The sequence below is a fragment of the Bos taurus genome, chromosome 23, assembly GCF_002263795.3.
Source record: "Bos taurus isolate L1 Dominette 01449 registration number 42190680 breed Hereford chromosome 23, ARS-UCD2.0, whole genome shotgun sequence".
Classification (NCBI taxonomy): domain Eukaryota; kingdom Metazoa; phylum Chordata; class Mammalia; order Artiodactyla; family Bovidae; genus Bos; species Bos taurus.
In genome coordinates this window covers 29,391,154-29,409,895 of record NC_037350.1, presented here as the reverse complement: position 1 = coordinate 29,409,895, position 18,742 = coordinate 29,391,154, and the positions used below count along the sequence as shown (strand labels likewise).

At 38.5% G+C, this 18,742-nt stretch overlaps 1 protein-coding gene across 1 annotated transcript; it reads left to right on the top strand.

Annotated features, from left to right (window-relative positions):
- Positions 1-1,150: 1,150 nt before the first annotated feature.
- OR14J12 (olfactory receptor family 14 subfamily J member 12) lies at positions 1,151-2,165 on the top strand. The gene has a single exon (XM_002697391.7). The coding sequence runs from the start codon at positions 1,203-1,205 to the stop codon at positions 2,163-2,165; it is 963 nt and encodes a 320-aa protein (XP_002697437.2). The 5' UTR covers positions 1,151-1,202.
- The last annotated feature ends 16,577 nt before the right edge of the window (positions 2,166-18,742 follow it).

The following is an 18,742-nucleotide window of genomic DNA, read 5'->3' as shown; positions in this document are numbered from 1 at the left end:
ATCTCCACCCTGCAAAGCCCAAAACACTATACAATGGCCTAAAACTTGATTTATTTCTTTTGTGAATTGTAGATCACTTTATACCTTTTTAGAGTGTCTTTCTGAAGTTGTATATTGGGTTTTTGAAAGTTTTCCTTCCACATTAAAAGCCACCTCAGAGCAATCACTCTTTCTTCCTCTTCTTTGCAAATACCTTTTGCATGTAGTGGGCTTCTCTGGTGACTCAGACGGTAAAGCGTCTGCCTGCAGTGCAGGAGACCCAGGTTCGATTCCTGGGTTGGGAAGATCCCCTGGAGAAGAAAATGGCAACCCACTCCAGTACTCTTGCCTGGAAAATTCTGTGGACTGAGGAGCCCGGTAGGCTACGGTCCATGGGGTCGCCAAGAGTCGGACATGAATGAGTGACTTTACTTTCACTTTGCATGTAGTAAATAGTCAATACATACTTAATAAATTTAGCTGAAGACAATGTGAAGAGAAATGAAATGAAATGAAATTTCAAAGAGAAAACTGTTAGGTACCAGAAGAAGCCCTAGACAGATTAACACTAAATCTGATAGTGAAATGTAAGTAATTCCTTTGTAAAAGTTTTTTTGTTCTTGATTTCAAGATGTGATTATTAAATAAAATGTTAGCTAGAAAGGCAGTAACACTGCATAATTTGGTTGTTGGCCTCACAATTATAGGAACTTTCTGTTTATTAGAATGGTTTGCCAGGGAAGAACCTTAGATATCATCCCATCCAACCACAATTCCTCTAAAGGGCCCTTCAGAATACTAAAATAGAGCAATATAATCTATCCAATTTTGTGAAACCCCTAATTAAGAACTGATCACTTAATTTCTATTCTTGACTTAAAGCAAAACAACAAGTTTCACTTTGTGGAAATGGAATAGTGTTTTTAGTGGCGGAAATGCAACCATTTTTCTGTGATAGGACCAGTGACTCTGATCACATCTGCACTCAGGTTTACTTTTGTTTTCTGTAAGCTCCCTGAACACAAGATATACGTATACATCTTGTGTATCTTGTGAAGACCTTTGAGTCCCCATCATCTAGGGCACAGCTGATGAATGACAGGTACTCAAAAATTAATTGTTGAAAGAAGCATTGATGAATAAATGAATATTTTAACATCTCTCTACTGCATTTCCTCCATCCTTTTTATCTTCCAGCTGCCAATACAATTTGTACCTTCAAAATGGTTATGGCAAATGTAACCACAATGAGCGGATTCCTCCTCATGGTGTTTTCCAACAACCGTGAGCTGCAGATCTTACATGCATTGCTTTTCTTGTTAATATACTTATTAACCTTAGCAGAAAACCTCCTGATTATCGCCATCACAACTCTAGACCAACATCTCCAAACCCCGATGTATTACTTTTTGAAACACCTTTCGCTCCTGGACCTCTCCTTCATTTCTGTCACGGTCCCCCAGTCCATTGACAATTCACTGACAGGCAATGGCTATATTGCCCACGGTCAGTGCATGCTTCAGGTTTTCTTCTTCACAGCTTTGGCCTGGGTTGAGGTGGCCATTCTCACAGTGATGTCTTATGATCGCTATGCCGCCATTTGCCTCCCGCTGCACTACGAAGACATTATGGATCCCAGAGCCTGTAAGCGGGCTATGATAGCTGTATGGCTGAGTGGTGGCATCTCTGGAATCTTGCATACAGCTGCCACCTTCTCCATCACATTCTGTAAGGCCAAAATAATCCACCAGTTCTTCTGTGATATCCCCCAGTTGCTGAAGCTCTCCTGCTCCAGTGATTACCTAGGCATGATTGGAGTGGCTGCTTTCATGACGATGCTGGCGTTCATCTGCTTCGTCTCCATTGTTCTTTCCTATGCGCACATCTTTTCCACAGTTCTAAGAATACCCTCTGCCAAGGGCCGCTCCAAGGCCTTCTCTACCTGCCTGCCCCACCTCTTTGTTGTGTCATTTTTTCTTTCCACAGGCATTTTTGAGTTCCTAAAACCAACTTCAGATTCTCCAACTGCTTCTGACATTATCATATCTATCTTTTATACAGTAGTGCCCCCAATACTGAACCCTATGATCTACAGCTTGAGGAACGAAGACATGAAGGGAGCTTTAAGAAAGTTACTGTTGCGTGGTGAATTCACCAGGAAAAAAACATTTTTGTCCTGTGGTTGATGGCTGTCCAATATTACACACAGGAGCATATTTAATAACTGGAATCCATTATATATAAATGGTAAAGACTACCAAAGAATCAGACATGACTGAGCAACTGAGCATTCATGTAACATGTATATAGTAATGTTGAGGAAAAACAACACTTTTTTCCCCATTGATAAACCAAATACTATAACCACAATCCTAATGAAAATGCTTCATTTGACATCTTCACTTTTTTAGACACTGAAATAAGACTTTTTGTTATTCTTTCAAATTAAGAGAAAATAAACAATTATATATAATATTTTAGTGTAGGTCCACTACTTTCCTTTTCCTCCCAATACATATAGACATGCAGACACAAACACGTATCAGGTCATACCAACAGCACTTTTGGAAAAACAGCATAGGCAAAATTACAGCAATAATATTAATAAACAGTGACCAACTGTTTAATTCCAAATGTCCATTTAAATTTTTGTCTTTTAAATGCCAAGTTTACATGCTGATACAAATATATACAATTATTATGCATATTTAAGTAGTTTCACTAATATAATTTTCTTGAATACACAGAATTCAATGGAATTCATATCATAATACATTTAACCATTCACCTATTTTATACATATATATTTTTTCCAATTATTCATTCATGCTAGAAATTGAATTTCTACTCTTCATAATTCCATGGACTAGGATTGTTGAGACAAAGCATGTGAAATGTTAAGCTGCTTTGAGTATGTGACTGTATTGTTTTCTAAAAATGTTAAATCATTTTATGTGGCTATTAGGAATGTGTGGCCATGTCAGTTCTACACGTCTCCCGTGATTTATGAATTCATACAACAAACATGCAGAGAGATTCTATTAGGTGGCTGAAATCATAACAGGTGCCTGGAACATAAAAGTGTATAAAATATACACACATTGGGTAGTGTGGAGATTTTTCATCTTTATAGCTGCAATATTTTAACTTTAATTATTTTGAATGTGATAGATGAAGAAATTAAATATATTACAATTTTTATTTTGCTCTCATATTATTCATTTTAATTTTAAATATTTTTATTCTTTATCCATTATGTAAAAAGTTTTATAAATCTTAGAAGTCTGTGTTTTATAACAGCGAAAACCATTTTCTCAGTCCCTCTTTAACTTTATTATTTTAATTTTCTTTACTATGCAATCTCATATAATTTGATATGAGTTTCTAAAGGTTGTAGCAACAAAGCTTAATCAGTCTAAGTTACCAGGGATAGTCTTAAGTGACTAATAATTAAATCTTTTTTGTTAGTTATTAGACTCTTCAATCCATCTGTAATAATGTATAAATTATATTTTTTATGCTACACACCAACTAAATATGTTAATTTATGAAATATTTCTTTTATTGACCTATTATTTAATGAGCCTACTGAATTATAAAGTATGTCAATTTTTATTTCCATTTCTATGCTTTCAAATTTTTATTAATCTATGTTTATGTATTTAAGCTAGTTAAGTAATATTGTATTTTTTTTTACTGTAGTGATTTAGGTAGAGGACTATTCTTTGATTTACAAAGTATTTTTATTGCCTTGTATTCTTAATTTGAACCTCTTCATTCAGTTCAGTAAATATTGCATTTGTTCTTGAGAGCATTCAGTCATTCAAAATTTACAAATTAACTTGGGATATGTACTCTGTTATATAGTTTCTTTTAACCAAAAAATACTAAAATGTTTTATACTAAATAATATTTTGCTAATTCTCTTTATGAAAGTAGCTCACATTTCTCAATAGCCTTTTTCTATGATTTTACATTTGTGTGGTTACTATCAGATCAGATCAGATCAGTCGTTCAGTCATGTCCGACTCTTTGCGACCCCATGAATCGCAGCACGCCAGGCCTCCCTGTCCATCACCAACTCCCGGAATTCACTCAGACTCATGTCCATCAAGTCAGTGATGCCATCCAGCCATCTCATCCTCTGTCGTCCCCTTCTCCTCTTGCCCCCAATCCCTCCCAGCATCAGAGTCTTTTCCAATGAGTCAACTCTTCGCATGAGGTGGCCAAAGTACTGGAGTTTCAGCTTTAGCATCATTCCTTCCAAAGAAATCCCAGGGCTGATCTCCTTCAGAATGGACTGGTTTAAACCTGATTTAATTTCTATTCATGTTGAACACTCACTGCAGGTACCAAGCACCTTTGAACAATGCCATAAATTGTAGGAATTCCCACACTACTCCTACCACTATCTCCCAAGGCAGAAAACAAAAACTCACTTTCTTGGTATTTATTTCAGCTAGAATGTAGACATAGAACCTTGGTTCTGAGATTAGATATTTCAGCCTGAGGTTTTAACTAAGAAAAGAAAAATGTGAGAAGCAGGAACTATGTGGCATCCATTTCTAAAGAAGTTAGTGGTCCAGGCATTCAGTTTTGGGGAGTGGAAGTAGTAGAGTCTGTAACCCTGTTCCCCACATCCACAATAGGAAATGCAGTCTGTTCAGCAGTGACAGAAGTGTACTCCCTTCTAGGACAGTGTCATTGTCCTGAGCTCATATCTTCCAAGCTTGATTATCAGACCTTCCAAGACCCTGTATGGTATAGCTAGATACAGTTAGGATTTGTTCTGTGTGTTGCTACTAAGAAATTTGAGAACTATAACTGTTAAGAATACTACACTGATTCTTATATCATGAACTTAAACCTAGCCACTTTATTAATTTCTAATAACTCTAGCAGTAATTGATTTCTGTGAAGGTTAGACTCTTACCCTCCCAGAGATACTAGGAGATCAGAAATGTTTCTTCCTTGACAATTATATTTCAAAATGATGGCGTTCATCCCTGAGAAAGACATTCTTGGGTTGTAAAACTGACAAGAAAGGATGTTCCCTGGTGGCCTAGTGGTTAAGATTCCATGCGTTCACTGCTGCAGCCCTGGGTTCAATCCCTGTCAGAGAGCTGAGAATCTACAAGCTTCACAGTGAAGCTGAAAAAAGGGAAAAAAATGACAGGAAATTTTTAAAAGATTTATATCTTAAAAAAAATTTTTTTAATTTAAATTTATTTATTTTAATTGGAGGCTAATTACTTTACAATATTGTATTGGTTTTGCCATACATCAACATGAATCCGCCATGGGTGTACATGTGTTCCCCATCCTGAACCCCCCTCCCACCTCCCTCCTCATACCATCCCTCTGGTTTATCTCAGTGCACCAGCCCCATATCTTTTTAAAAAGGGACAGGAAAAGGGTTTACAATTTCAAATTTTCTAAAGACAGGAGCCTAGAGTGAGGAAGAAGCCAGTGAGTTGGTTCATCAGTCATTTGATGGTGATACGGCCTTTTTGTTACCACTGTTTACCCAAAATGCAAAACAGTTACTGCATGAACAACTGGGAAATACAGAACTTTGCACCATCTAGGGCAGTGATGTGCAGAGAGGGTGATTTTGTCTGTAAGAACATTTGGCAATGTCTGGAGGTATCTTTTGGCAATGTCTGGAGGTATCTTTAGTTGTCACAGTTGCTTGGGAGGATGCTCCTAACATTTAGTGGGTAGAGGCCAGTGGTGCTGCTAAACATCCTACAATGTACAAAACTCCAGACATAAAGAATTATCCAGCCCCAAATGTCAATGCAGCTGCCACTGAGAAATCCTGATCTAGATGCACTGTGGCTTAAGGAAGCTACTACACGACAAGCTAAATATGTTTGAACAATTTTTTTCTCCAAGTACATTACAGCCAAATATAGAAGTAAGAATAAGTTGATAGGATGATGTCAATCATCCAACATTATACGAGAAGAAATGGAAAAGAGGTCATGGGAAAGACTGCATACTGCATTTATGAAGTCTTTATATGATAGGCTGTGTCCATTCATGCTGCATCCTGCAATCAGGCTTTCACTTCTATTACTACACCAAAACTTCCTGCTTATGGCCAGTAATCATTTCCTTGCAATTAGCAACAGTGTCATGGTTGAATCATATTTCTTAACAATAATTGTATTTGGTGATACCGACATGAGACAATTTGTAGAAGACGACCGAGAATATGAAAAGTGCCATTAAATGATGCTGCCTAATGACTTACATTTCTTCTGTAAAACAGGTGAAGGTGAGGGCACCACCAATAATGAAGAGAGTATAGATAAGTTAATGAAAAATGGAAAAATTTGAAACAATTCCAGAAGGAAATAGGAAAAATTGGGAACAAAGGACAAATCACTGAAAAATAAGACTGAGTTCGTTATTTTACAAAGATAGCAGAGTACATTATTGTGGCATTTTCTCCAGATTTTCTGAGCAAAATGAGTGGAAGAGACTGCTGCTTTGGGGTGTGTGGTGGAAATAAGGAAGGAGAATATATACTCTGGGGAGCTAGAGGTCACAGAAAAAAGGAGAAGTTTTCTACTCTCACTCTTAGAGATGTGACTTTTGGTTCTAGAGAATATGGTCTGAAACTGAAGCTATTTTTTAAGCCCCAAAAAAGAAAAAGAAATAGTGTAAAAGACTACACATTATTTGATTCCACTTTTACAATTGTTTATATGATTACTTTCTGGAAAAGCTGAAACTATAAACACAGAAACAGATCTATGGTCACAGTGGCTGCTTGGGGGAGAGGGTTTACTAGAAAAGGGTGTGGGTCAATTTTAGGGGGTGATAGGACTTTTCTAGAGGCTTCCCAGATGGTGCTAGCAGTAAAGAACCTGCCTGTCAATATAGGAGACATAAGAGACAAGGGTTCGATTCCTGGGTCAGGAAGATCCCCTAGAGGAAGGCATGGCAACCCACCTCAGATTCTTGCCTGGAGAATCCAACGGACAAAGGAGCCTAGAAACCTACAGTCCATGGGGTCTCAGAGTTGTACAGGACGGAAGCAACTTAGCACATGTGCAGGGGATCATTCTGTGGCTTGAATATGGCTATGACTTCATGACTACAAATGTTTGTTTAAAATCACAAAAATATATAGTCAAGGGTGATTGTTACTATATGTAAATTATACATTAATAAAAATTTTGGAAAAAGAAAAATAGTGGGAGAAAGAGAGAATAGTAATTATATGAGCTTACTCCAAGATCAAGCATGAAGCCTTGAAACGAAGGTAGGATAGTTGGTAGATGTGTGGGTTGTAACATGATGAGATCCTAAAATCCTTTAGTCATCTCCTTTGAAATGTCTTTCTAGGACTCGTCTGTGTCTTTGTGACATCTTTCCATGTCAATTATTGCATTTACCACATTATATTCTAAACATCTGAAATCAATATCTGTTTTCATCTTTACATGATTAATTATTTGAGGGTGGAGAATTAAGACTTGACTTTTTAAAAATTTCTATTCTCTGATGTCCACCGGATATCACATCCCTTATATTAAGTTGGTAATCAACAGTCACTTTGAATAAACAATAAATGAATGAAGTCAAAGAGTTCTGAGATTAATGAGGAGGCTCAATCCCAGGGATTGAACCTGTCTCTTATGTCTTCTGTATTGGCAGGAGGATTCTTCACCACTAGCCCCACTTGGGAAGCCCCTACTAATACTAAATTTGTTTGTATCTTGAAATGCACATCAGACTAGTGGGGAAACACAATGGTCAGTTAGATTTTAAGACTTTGACTTATAATTTTTAAACTAAATCAGGTTAAAATTTAAAAAACAATTCCCATTTGAATTAGATGATATTAACACCATTTAAAAATGTGCTCTCTGCCACTTTGAATGGGATAAAAGTTTATGTCCTATGCCAATTAATAACATGAAAACACCCTTGCATAATGTACCTCTGCCATGCATTCGTTTATTTAATTATGGATGCAGTTTAGTCATTGTAGTTTAGTCATTTAGTCATTGAGTAGTCATTAGTCATTTATTTTAGAAAATAAAATATAGGAAAGATATAAGTTCAGTTCAGTCACTCATTCATGTCCAACTCTTTGCGACCCCACGGACCGTAGCACACCAGGCCTCCTTGTCCATCAGCAACTCCCGGAGCTTGTTCAGACTCATGTCCATTGAGTCGGTTATGCCAACCAACCATCTCATCCTCTGTCATCCCCTTCTCCTCCTGCCTTCAATCTTTCCCAGCATCAAGGTCTTTTCCAATGAGTCAGTTCTTCGCATCAGGTAGCCAAAGTATTGGAGTTTCAGCTTCAGCATCAGTCCTTCCAGTGAATATTCAGGACTGATTTCTTTTAGAATGGACTGGTTGGATCTCCTTGAAGTCCAAGGAACTCTGAAGAGTCTTCCCCAACACCACAGTTCAAAAGCATCAATTCTTTGGCACTCAGCTTTCTTTATGGTGTGACTCTCACATCTGTACAAGACTACTGGAAAAACCATAGCTTTGACTAGATGGACCTTTCCAGCCAAGTAATGTCTCTGCTTTTTAATATGCAGTCTAGGTTGGTCATAGCTTTTCTTCCAAGGCCAAGGAAAGATATACAATGAGATATATATCCTTTTTCCACATCCATCAATTTCCCTCAAATAAACACTGTTATTAATTTCTTTTTAAATTTTGTTTTATTATTTTATTGAAATAAAGTTGATTTACAACATTGTGCTAATTTCTAATGTACAGCAAAGTGATTTGTTTTATATCTCTCTATATATCTCCTTAGCTATTAATTTATTAATGCACATAAAAAACAGAGGACTTGAGCGAAGGGAGTAGCGGTGGTTAATTTAACCATTTCAAATGTAGTCATAGAAATTCTGTATCAAGGGAATTTAATGATGAATTAAAATAAAAAGATGCTATAGCAGTAGGAGATAATTTCCATTATCACTATCCTATTTTTATCTGAAGTTATTCTTCCTTAGCTCAAAATCTCACTTTTTGTAGGTTCTTAATTGTGATAATACATGTTTCATGAGTTGGAATTACCTAATGAAATACTCCAAATACACAATTTTATTAAATGTATCTATACATATATATGTTTGTAATATCTGTATGTAGTATTTTATATATAGATATAAAATGTATATAGCTTTCAAAGCTAGGTAAAAAGAATTTATAGACAATCTAGTAATAAATACCAAACAAAAGATTGTAATGGGACTTCCCTGGCGGACCAGTGGTTAAGACTCTGCACTTCCACTGCACAGGGTGTGGGTTTGATCCCTCATCCCAGACCTAAGATCCCCAGCCAAAAGGCCAATCTTAAAAAATAAAAATAAAAAAGACTGTAATCCTAACAGTAAATTGTGTTCAAATAGGAAAAATCTATACCATGATACACAAACAGCAGTAAAACTGTAGAAAAGCAGGAGATTTTTATTATAAACTTGGACAAATTTATTTTAAATGCTGCAAATAGAAATATCAAGTGGTAAAAAGCTTCCATGCTACAGGGTGAGACACATTCTTTGCAATTATGTTACCTAAATTATTATTCAATTTGGTTTAATTAGAACTTTGGATATGGGAAGCTATTATAACAATGATCCAGGATATCAGAATTACTAATTGAATGAACTGAGTGAATAAATGAATGAATGGTTGCATGACTATAAAGAGAGTTGATATTAACAGAGGTCTAGTTCTCATTCATTCTGGAGTTAGTGGCTCTTAGAGAAAATAAAACACCCTGGAGGTTTCCTAAAGTGTCTTACTTTCTCTATAGTAATGACTCTACCGTTGACTGGTATTTTGTGCTCAGTTACCTATCTCCTTTTCCTTGGGGAAAGCTTTAAACTTTGAATAAAGTTTATCTCAATGTTCTTTGTTAAGAAGTCTGCCCCCAGAGGCCTCTTCCAGGAGTTAAGTTGTGAGATTGTTAAAACGTTGAGGCAAAATTGAGATAGAAGCGCCAGCGATTGCCTAACAAAGCTGGGGACTCTGGAGACAACCTCATGTGCCCTGATAAATCACCTTGCTCTTCAGGGAAAATAGTTCTGAAGCACTAAAACAATTAGGTACTGACTGACTTGGTGTAAACGTTCATATTTTAATAATACAATTATCTGGAAGTTTTCTAATGAGCCCTCTAGTGGCTGTAGTAGAACAAGACCTTGCTTGACAACAGCCAATTTCCAAGGAGACAAGTTTTAATTGCTTGGAAACTGCAAAATGATGGCTGTAAGCAGCTGCTGCTTGATCTATGTGAAATGAATGGATTGTTTCTTGGGACAAGGTTTGATGAGCACATGTCTTTAGTACAGGCTAGCAATCGCCATAATCTCGAGTCTTGGTGAGAAAATAAATACTGTAGGGGCCTTCAAAGTTATTCTAGTTACTTCTTTATATTAGAAGAAGGAATTCAAACTTCATTTTTTCAAATTCTTTTCTGCTTTGTGATTAAATAATTTAGTGAAATATTCCAAACAGACTGATTCAATCCCTCTTTCTTTTTAACTATTTCATGAAAGCAATAAACCATAAGGCTCATTTTCAGTGTAGCATATACATCCAAGTCCAAGTGAAAGTTGCTCAGTCATGTTCGACTCTTTGTACTGTTGCTGTTGCTCCTAAGTCGCATCAGTCCTGTCCGACTCTGTTCGACCCCATAGACTGCAGCCCACCAGGCTCCTCTGTCCCTGGGATTCTCCAGGCAAGAATACTGGAGTAGGTAGCTTTTCCCTTCTTCAGGGGATCTTCCCAACCCAGAAATCCAACCAGGGTCTCCTGCATTGCAGGTGGATTTTTTACCAACTGAGCTATCAGGGATGCATCAGTTAACAGCACAGTTTTTAGATTCAGATTGCTTGAGTTTAAACAATGGCCCAACAGTTGTTAAATATGTGACCTTCAGTTCAGTTCAGTTCAGTTGCTCAGTTGTGTCCAACTCTTTGCAACCCCATGAATCACAGCATGCCAGGCCTCCCTGTCCATCACCAACTCCTGGAATTCACTCAGACTCACGTCCATCGAGTCAGTGATGCCATCCAGCCATCTCATCCTCTGTCGACCCCTTTTCCTCCTACCCCAAATCCCTCCCAGCATCAGAGTCTTTTCCAATGAGTCAACTCTTCGCATGAGGTGGCCAAAGTACTGGAGTTTCAGCTTTAGCATCATTCCTTCCAAAGAAATCCCAGGGCTGATCTCCTTCAGAATGGACTGGTTGAATCTCTTTGCAGTCCAAGGGACTCTCAAGAGTCTTCTCCAACACCACAGTTCAAAAGCATATGTGACCTTAGGAAAGCTAATTAACAATTTTGTGGTTCAATTGTTTGTAAGAAAAAGGTAGTACTAGTACCTCTGTCATGTGGCTGTTGTGAATATCAAATAAGTTAATATACTTAGTGCTCAGTCTCTGTCCTGTCCTACTCTTTTCAACCCCATGAATTGTAGCCCACCAGGCTCCTCTGCCCATGGGGATTCTCCAGGCAAGAATACTGGAGTGGGTTGCTATTTTCTCCTCCAGGGGATCTTCCTGACTCATGGATTGCACCTGCATATCTGGTCTCTTATATTGGCAGATGGATTCTTTACCACTGAGCCACTTGGTAAGCCCTCTAATATATACTAATCACATTAAATAGTGTCACAATCGTGTCACATACAATAAGCACACAAGAGATGTTAGCTCTCATTAATCTGCTACCCAAATAACAATGTGTTGTTTTCTACAGTTGTTTATTTCAAAAAATTACTTTTGCATTTTTTAAAGACTATGTTCATTTTAACAGAAAAGAAAATTGAAATTAAAGAATAACAGCCTAGAATAAAATTATACTGGTATTTAACAGTAATGTCCAAATTCCAACTCAAGACTATTGACTAATCTGGGTTGCTTCCACCACCTCACAGCTATTTCTAGACCCACCAGCAAGTGCTGATAGAGTCAATCCCTTCCCGTACTGACAGAATTGAAAACAGTATGGACAACTAAAACTGGAAGAAAGAAGTCCTGACCATTTTGTTTCACCAAGTATCAATAAAATTTCCAAAATACAGGTTCTAGTTCCCTTGATGATGACATAAACATGCTTGCTCTGTCTCTTCCATGAAATGGCAGCTGTAAAACCTGAGCAGAAAGCAAAGAGAAGCTATTTGAGCATCCTGAAAAATAAATATTAGCAGGTGGGTTGGGGAAGAATACTAGAATTCAAATTGCCACCAAATTGGCAGTGTTTACCATTTTTTCCATCAGCAACATCTCAGCCTGAGTTTAACACAATCAGAAACAAAAGCAAGAACGGGTAACACCATACCACAGTCACAGAGAGCTCTAGGAGAAGCCTGCTGAGACTCTCTGGCTCAAGGAGCACAAAGTGAATTCCTAATGCTCAGAATGTGGAGTACCAAAATCTGTATATGTCTAGATTCTCTACAGAACAGAAGCAATAGGATGTGTACCTTTAGAGAGATTTAAGAAATTGGCTTATGTGATTATAGAGTTGGTAAATCTGAAATCTGCAGTTACGCTGGCTAGTGTAACTGGGGATCCAGGGAGAGCTGGAGTTGGTTCTAGTCTCATGAAACTGTAACTCTACAGAATGGAGAATCAGTTTCCTCTCCATCAGAAATTTGACTCTTATGGGTTCTGCTCCCACTGATGTCACTGATCAGAGAAAGTCTCAAGGGAAATTAATATATACTTTAATGTAGTCAAAATATAACATATTAATTTTGTGAAATGCAGCTAAAGGAGTGCTTAAATGTTCCTACTAGAAAATTTTTAAAGTTCTCAAATTAATAATTTGAATTTCAACTTAACAAAAGAGAAAAGAATAGGGAAAAAACCCAAATTATGTATATACATTAAAATAATAAAGGACAGTAATCAATGAAATTAAAAATTGCAATGCCTTCCTCCAGGGGATCTTCCCGATTGAACCAAATTTCTTAAGCCTCCTGCACTGGCAGATGGGTTCTTTCCAACTAGCATTACTGTCTGAGGCATTAAAATTTTGTAGGAATGGGCTTCTTGGAGGGATGATAATTTTAAAAGATTGGGAGACACTGATCTATGTAACTCTCCCTTAATAGATTTCAATGCCTTACTTATCAAAACCCAGAAATCTTTCCAGTGGAAATTGACAAGCTGGCTACAAAATTTATTTGTAAATCAAAGATACTTAGAATAACCAACACATTTTGAAAAACGACCAATTTGAATATTTAAACAACTTTACCTCAAGGCTTATTATAGACCTAGACCTACAGTAAACCTGAGAGTGTGGTTCAGTTCAGTTCAGTTCAGTCGCTCAGTAGTGTCCGAATCTTTGCGACCCCGTGAATCGCAGCATGCCAGGCCTCCCTGTTCATCACCAACTCCCAGAGTTCACTCAGACTCACGTCCATCAAGTCAGTGATGCCATCCAGCCATCTCATCCTCTATCGTCCCCTTCTCCTCCAGCCCCCAATCCCTCCCAGCATCAGAGTCTTTTCCAATGACTCAACTCTTCGCATGAGGTGGCCAAAGTACTGAAGTTTCAGCTTTAGCATCATTCCTTCCAAAGAAATCCCAGGGCTGATCTCCTTCAGAATGGACTGGTTGGATCTCCTTGCAGTCCAAGGGACTCTCAAGAGTCTTCTCCAACACCACAGTTCAAAGGCCTTAGTTCTTCAGCGCTCAGCCTTCTTCACAGTCCAACTCTCACATCCATACATGACCAAGGAAAAACCATAGCCTTAACTAGACAGACCTTTGTTGGCAAAGTAATGTCTCTGCTTTTGAATATGCTATCTAGGTTGGTCATAACTTTCCTTCCAAGGAGTAAGTGTCTTTTAATTTCATGGCTGCAGTTACCATCTGCAGTGATTTTGGAGCCCAAAAAATAAAGTCTGACACTGTTTCCACTGTTTGCCCATCTATTTCCCATGAAGTGATGGGACCAGATGCCATGTTCTTCGTTTTCTGAATGTTGAGCTTTAAGCCAACTTTTTCACTCTCCACTTTCACTTTCATCAAGAGGCTTTTTAGTTCCTCTTCACTTTCTGCCATAAATAAAGGTGGTGTCATCTGCATATCTGAGGTTATTGATATTTCTCCTGGCAATCTTGATTCCAGCTTGTGCTTCTTCCAGCCCAGTGTTTCTCATGATGTACTCTGCATAGAAGTTAAATAAGCAGGGTGACAATATACAGCCTTGACGTACTCCTTTTCCTATTTGGAACCAGTCTGTTGTTCCATGTCCAGTTCTAACTGTTGCTTCCTGACCTGCATACAAATTTCTCAAAAGGCAGGTCAGGTGGTCTGGTATTTCCATCTCTTGAAGTATTTTCCACAGTTTACTGTGATCCACACAGTCAAAGGCTTTGGCATAGTCAATAAAGCAGAAATAGATGTTTTTCTGGAACTCTCTTGCTTTCTCCATGATCCAGCGGATGTTGGTAATTTGATCTCTGGTTCCTCTGCCTTTTCTAAAACCAGCTTGAACATCTGGAAGTTCACGGTTCACGTATTGCTGAAGCCTGGCTTGGAGAATTTTAAGCATTACTTTACTAGTGTGTGAGATGAGTACAATTGTGTGGTAGTTTGAGCATTCTTTGGCATTGCCTTTCTTTGGGATTGGAATGAAAACTGACCTTTTCCAGTCCTGTGGCCACTGCTGAGTTTTCCAAATTTGCTGGCATATTGAGTGCAGCACTTTCTCAGCATCATCTTTCAGGATTTGGAATAGCTCAACTGGAATTCCATCACCTCCACTAGCTTTGTTCATAGTGATGCTTTCTAAGGCCCACTTGACTTCACATTCCAGGATATCTGGCTCTAGGTCAGTGATCACATTATCGTGATTATCTGGGTCTTGAAGATCTTTTTTGTAAGTTCTTCTGTGTATTCTTGCCACCTCCTCTTAATATCTTCTGCTTCTGTTAGGTCCATACCATTTCTGTCCTTCATTGAGCCCATCTTTGCATGAAATGTTCCTTTGGTATCTCTGATTTTCTTGAAGAGATCCCTTGTCTTTCCCACTCTGTTGTTTTCCTCTATTTCTTTGCATTGATCGCTGAAGAAGACTTTCTTATCTCTTCTTGCTATTCTTTGGAACTCTGCATTCAGATGTTTATATCTTTCCTTTTCTCCTTTGCTTTTCGCTTCTCTTCTTTTCACAGCTATTTGTAAGGCCTCCCCAGACAACCATTTTGCTTTTTGGCATTTCTTTTCCACAGGGATGGTCTTGATCCCTGTCTCCTGTACAATGTCACGAACCTCATTCCATAGTTCATCAGGCACTCTGTGTATCAGGTCTAGTCCCTTAAATCTATTTCTCACTTCCACTGTATAAGGGATTTGATTTAGGTCATACCTAAATGGACTAATGGTTTTCCCTACTTTCTTCAATTTAAGTCTGAATTTGGCAATAAGGAGTTCATGGTCTGAGCCACAGTCAGCTCCTGTTTTTGCTGACTGTATAGAGCTTCTCCATATTTGGCTGCAAAGAATATAATCAATCTGATTTCGGTGTTGACCATCTGGTGATGTCCATGTGTAGAGTCTTCTCTTGTGTTGTTGGAAGAGGGTGTCTGTTATGACCAGTGCATTTTCTTGACAAAACTCTATTAGTCTTTGCCCTGCTTCATTCCGTATTCCAAGGCCAAATTTGCCTGTTACTCCAGGTGTTTCTTGACTTCCTACTTTTGCATTCCAGTCCCCTATAATGAAAAGGACATCTTTTTGGGGTGTTAGTTCTAAAAGGTCTTGTAGGTCTTCATAGAACCATTCAACTTCAGTTTCTTCAGCGTTACTGGTTGGGGCATAGGCTTGGATTACTGTGATATTGAATGGTTTGCCTTGGAAATGAACAGAGATCATTCTGTCATTTTTGAGATTGAATCCAAGTACTGCATTTTGGACTTTTTTGTCGACCATGATGGCTACTCCATTTCTCCTAAGGGATTCCTGCCCACTATAGTAGATATAATGGTCATCTGAGTTAAATTCACCCATTCCAGTCCATTTCAGTTTGCTAATTCCTAGAATATCGACATTCATTCTTGCCATCTCTTGTTTGACCACTTCCAATTTGCCTTGATTCATGGACCTGACATTCCAGGTTCCTATGCAATATTGCTCTTTACAGCATCAGACCTTGGTGTTAGCACTAAATAGATGAATAGATCACAGAATAAAATCAGTAAAATCTTGTCTAAGAGAGAAAGAACGGAAGTCAGTGTAGCAGAATAGCAGCCTTGCCATTATTTGCGCTACAAGGACAGACAGATAAAGCAGCTACACAAGCTAACAGGGGTACATAAGAGTGCTTTGAGTGACTACTGCTTTCTTATCAATACCACTCCCAGGTTTTATTTATATTGATTGTGGCATGTAGCCACGTTTCAATCTGTTCACCATGATGTATAGTATAACCTTCAAAAGCTCAGCACTGGAACACTCACAGGTCTTCAAAGAGACCCCTCATAGGGTACTAAATCCTGAAGGGCTCAGGCTTAGGTGTCCCAGCTCCCACGTCCTGTTGTCAGGCTACTTGTATTCTTTGATAAAATCAGATAGTAGCAAGTTGAGCAGAGAGCACTTGTGTTGGTTCATAAACTCAGGAGTTCCTGGGGTGACATAAAAACTTACTTATAAATAAAGGGCAGGGGGAGAGAACATAAACAGAGAACACTCCAGATTGGTAGGTGGCAGCTAATTAAAAAGTAACCAGGGGACTTACAAGACTTCTTCTGGGTGGCTTCCAGAAGAGTAGATCTTGGCACCCACCCTAAGAATCTTAAAGTTTATATACAGGCCTTACCTGGGCTCAGCCATGCATACCATCCAGATGTCTCAGCAGTACATTGCTCTCTCAAGGTTGCAACCCTGAAATATGGCTCCCGCTGTGGGAACAATGAGCAGAACTGACATCCAAGGACAGAGGAGTAGGCGAGGAGGCTCTGATTGCTGGGGTCCAGCTCTTGAGTCAACTGCTAGCTCACCATTTCCATTACCTCCTCCAACACCTTTGCAGAAACTCCTCCTAACTCCAGTCTGTCCTGGGGCCAAGTGTCACTTAGAAATCCTTGTCAGCTCCATCTCCTTAAACAGCCGTTTAGAACCAGACATTCCAAGAGGCAGAACAGGCTTGAGTAAGATCAAGTCAGACAAAACCCAGGGCCTTTTTTACAACGTTTGTGAGATTGGAGTGTGGGGAGGAGTCTAACTTCATCCCTGGAAAAGAAGGCATGGAAAAGAAGGTATGCCCAGCAACCATGGATGCTTCTGGAAGGCAGCCTGAGAATGAATCTCCATGGATGGGAGCAGATCCAAGAGAATCACAAATGGGGGCAGAGCCATCATGCAACCATAATGGAAGTCTATTCGCTCTAGACTTCAAAATTACATGAGCCAACTTTCTTTGTTACTGTAAAAAATAACTGACAATATCAAATTGTACTATGTGTTTAAAAATTTGTGAAGAGGGTAGATCTCAGGTTAAGTGCTCTTACCACAATGAAAAATTTAAAATAATGATTTTTAAAAGTTTAAAAAAGGCTTATTGAGATAAATAAAAGAAAGAAAGAAGGAAAGAAAAAGAAGGAAGGGAAGTAGGGAGGGAGATTAAAGAGTTAGACCACACTGAGATAGAAGATGTCCTTTTCACTTTAAAAAATGTCCTTTTCATTATAGGGGCCTGGAATGCAAAAGTAGGAAGTCAGGAAACCCCTGGAGTAACAGGCAAATTCAGCCTTGGAGTACAGAATGCAGCAGGGCAAAGGCTAATAGAGTTTTGCCAAGAGAACGCACTGGTCATAGCAAATACCCTCTTCCAACAGCACAAGAGAAGACTCTACACATGGACATCACCAGATGGGAAGTCAACATTGCAATTAGATTGATTATATTCTTTGCAGCCAAAGATGGAGAAGCTCTATACAGTCAGCAAAAATAAGACTGGGAGTTGACTGTGGCTCAGATCGTGAACTCCTTATTGCCAAATTCAGATTTAAATTGAAGAAAGTGGGGAAAACCACTAAACCATTCAAGTATGACCTAAATCAAGTCCCTTATGATTATACAGCGGAAGTGAGAAATAGATTTAGGGACTAGATCTGATACACAGAGTGTCTGATGAACTATGGACAAAGATTCGTGACACTGTACAGGAGACAGGGATCAAGACCATCCCCAAGAAAAAGAAATGCAAAAGAGCAAAATGGCTGTCTGAGGAGGCCTTACAAATAGCTGTGAAAAGAAGAGAAGTGAAAAGCAAAGGAGAAGAGGAAAGGCATAGCCATTTGAATGCAGAGTTCCAAAGAATAGCAAGGAGAGATAAGAAAGACTTCCTACGTGATCAATATAAAGAAATAGAGGAAAACAATAGAATGGGAAAGACTAGAGATCTCTTCAAGAAAATTAGAGATACCAAAGGAACATTTCATGCAAAGATGGGCTCGATAAAGGACAGAAATGGTATGGACCTAACAGAAGCAGAAGATATTAAGAAGAGGTGGCAAGAATGAACAGAAGAACTGTACAAAAAAGATCTTCATGACCCAGATGACCTCGATGGTGTGACCACTCACCTAGAGCCAGACATCCTGGAATGTGAAGTCAAGTGGGCCTTAGGAAGCACCACTACAAACAAAGCTAGTGCAGGTGATGTAATTCCAGTTGAGCTATTTCAAATCTTAAAAGATGATGCTGTGAAAGTGCTGCACTCAATATGTCAGCAAATTTGGGAAACTCATCATT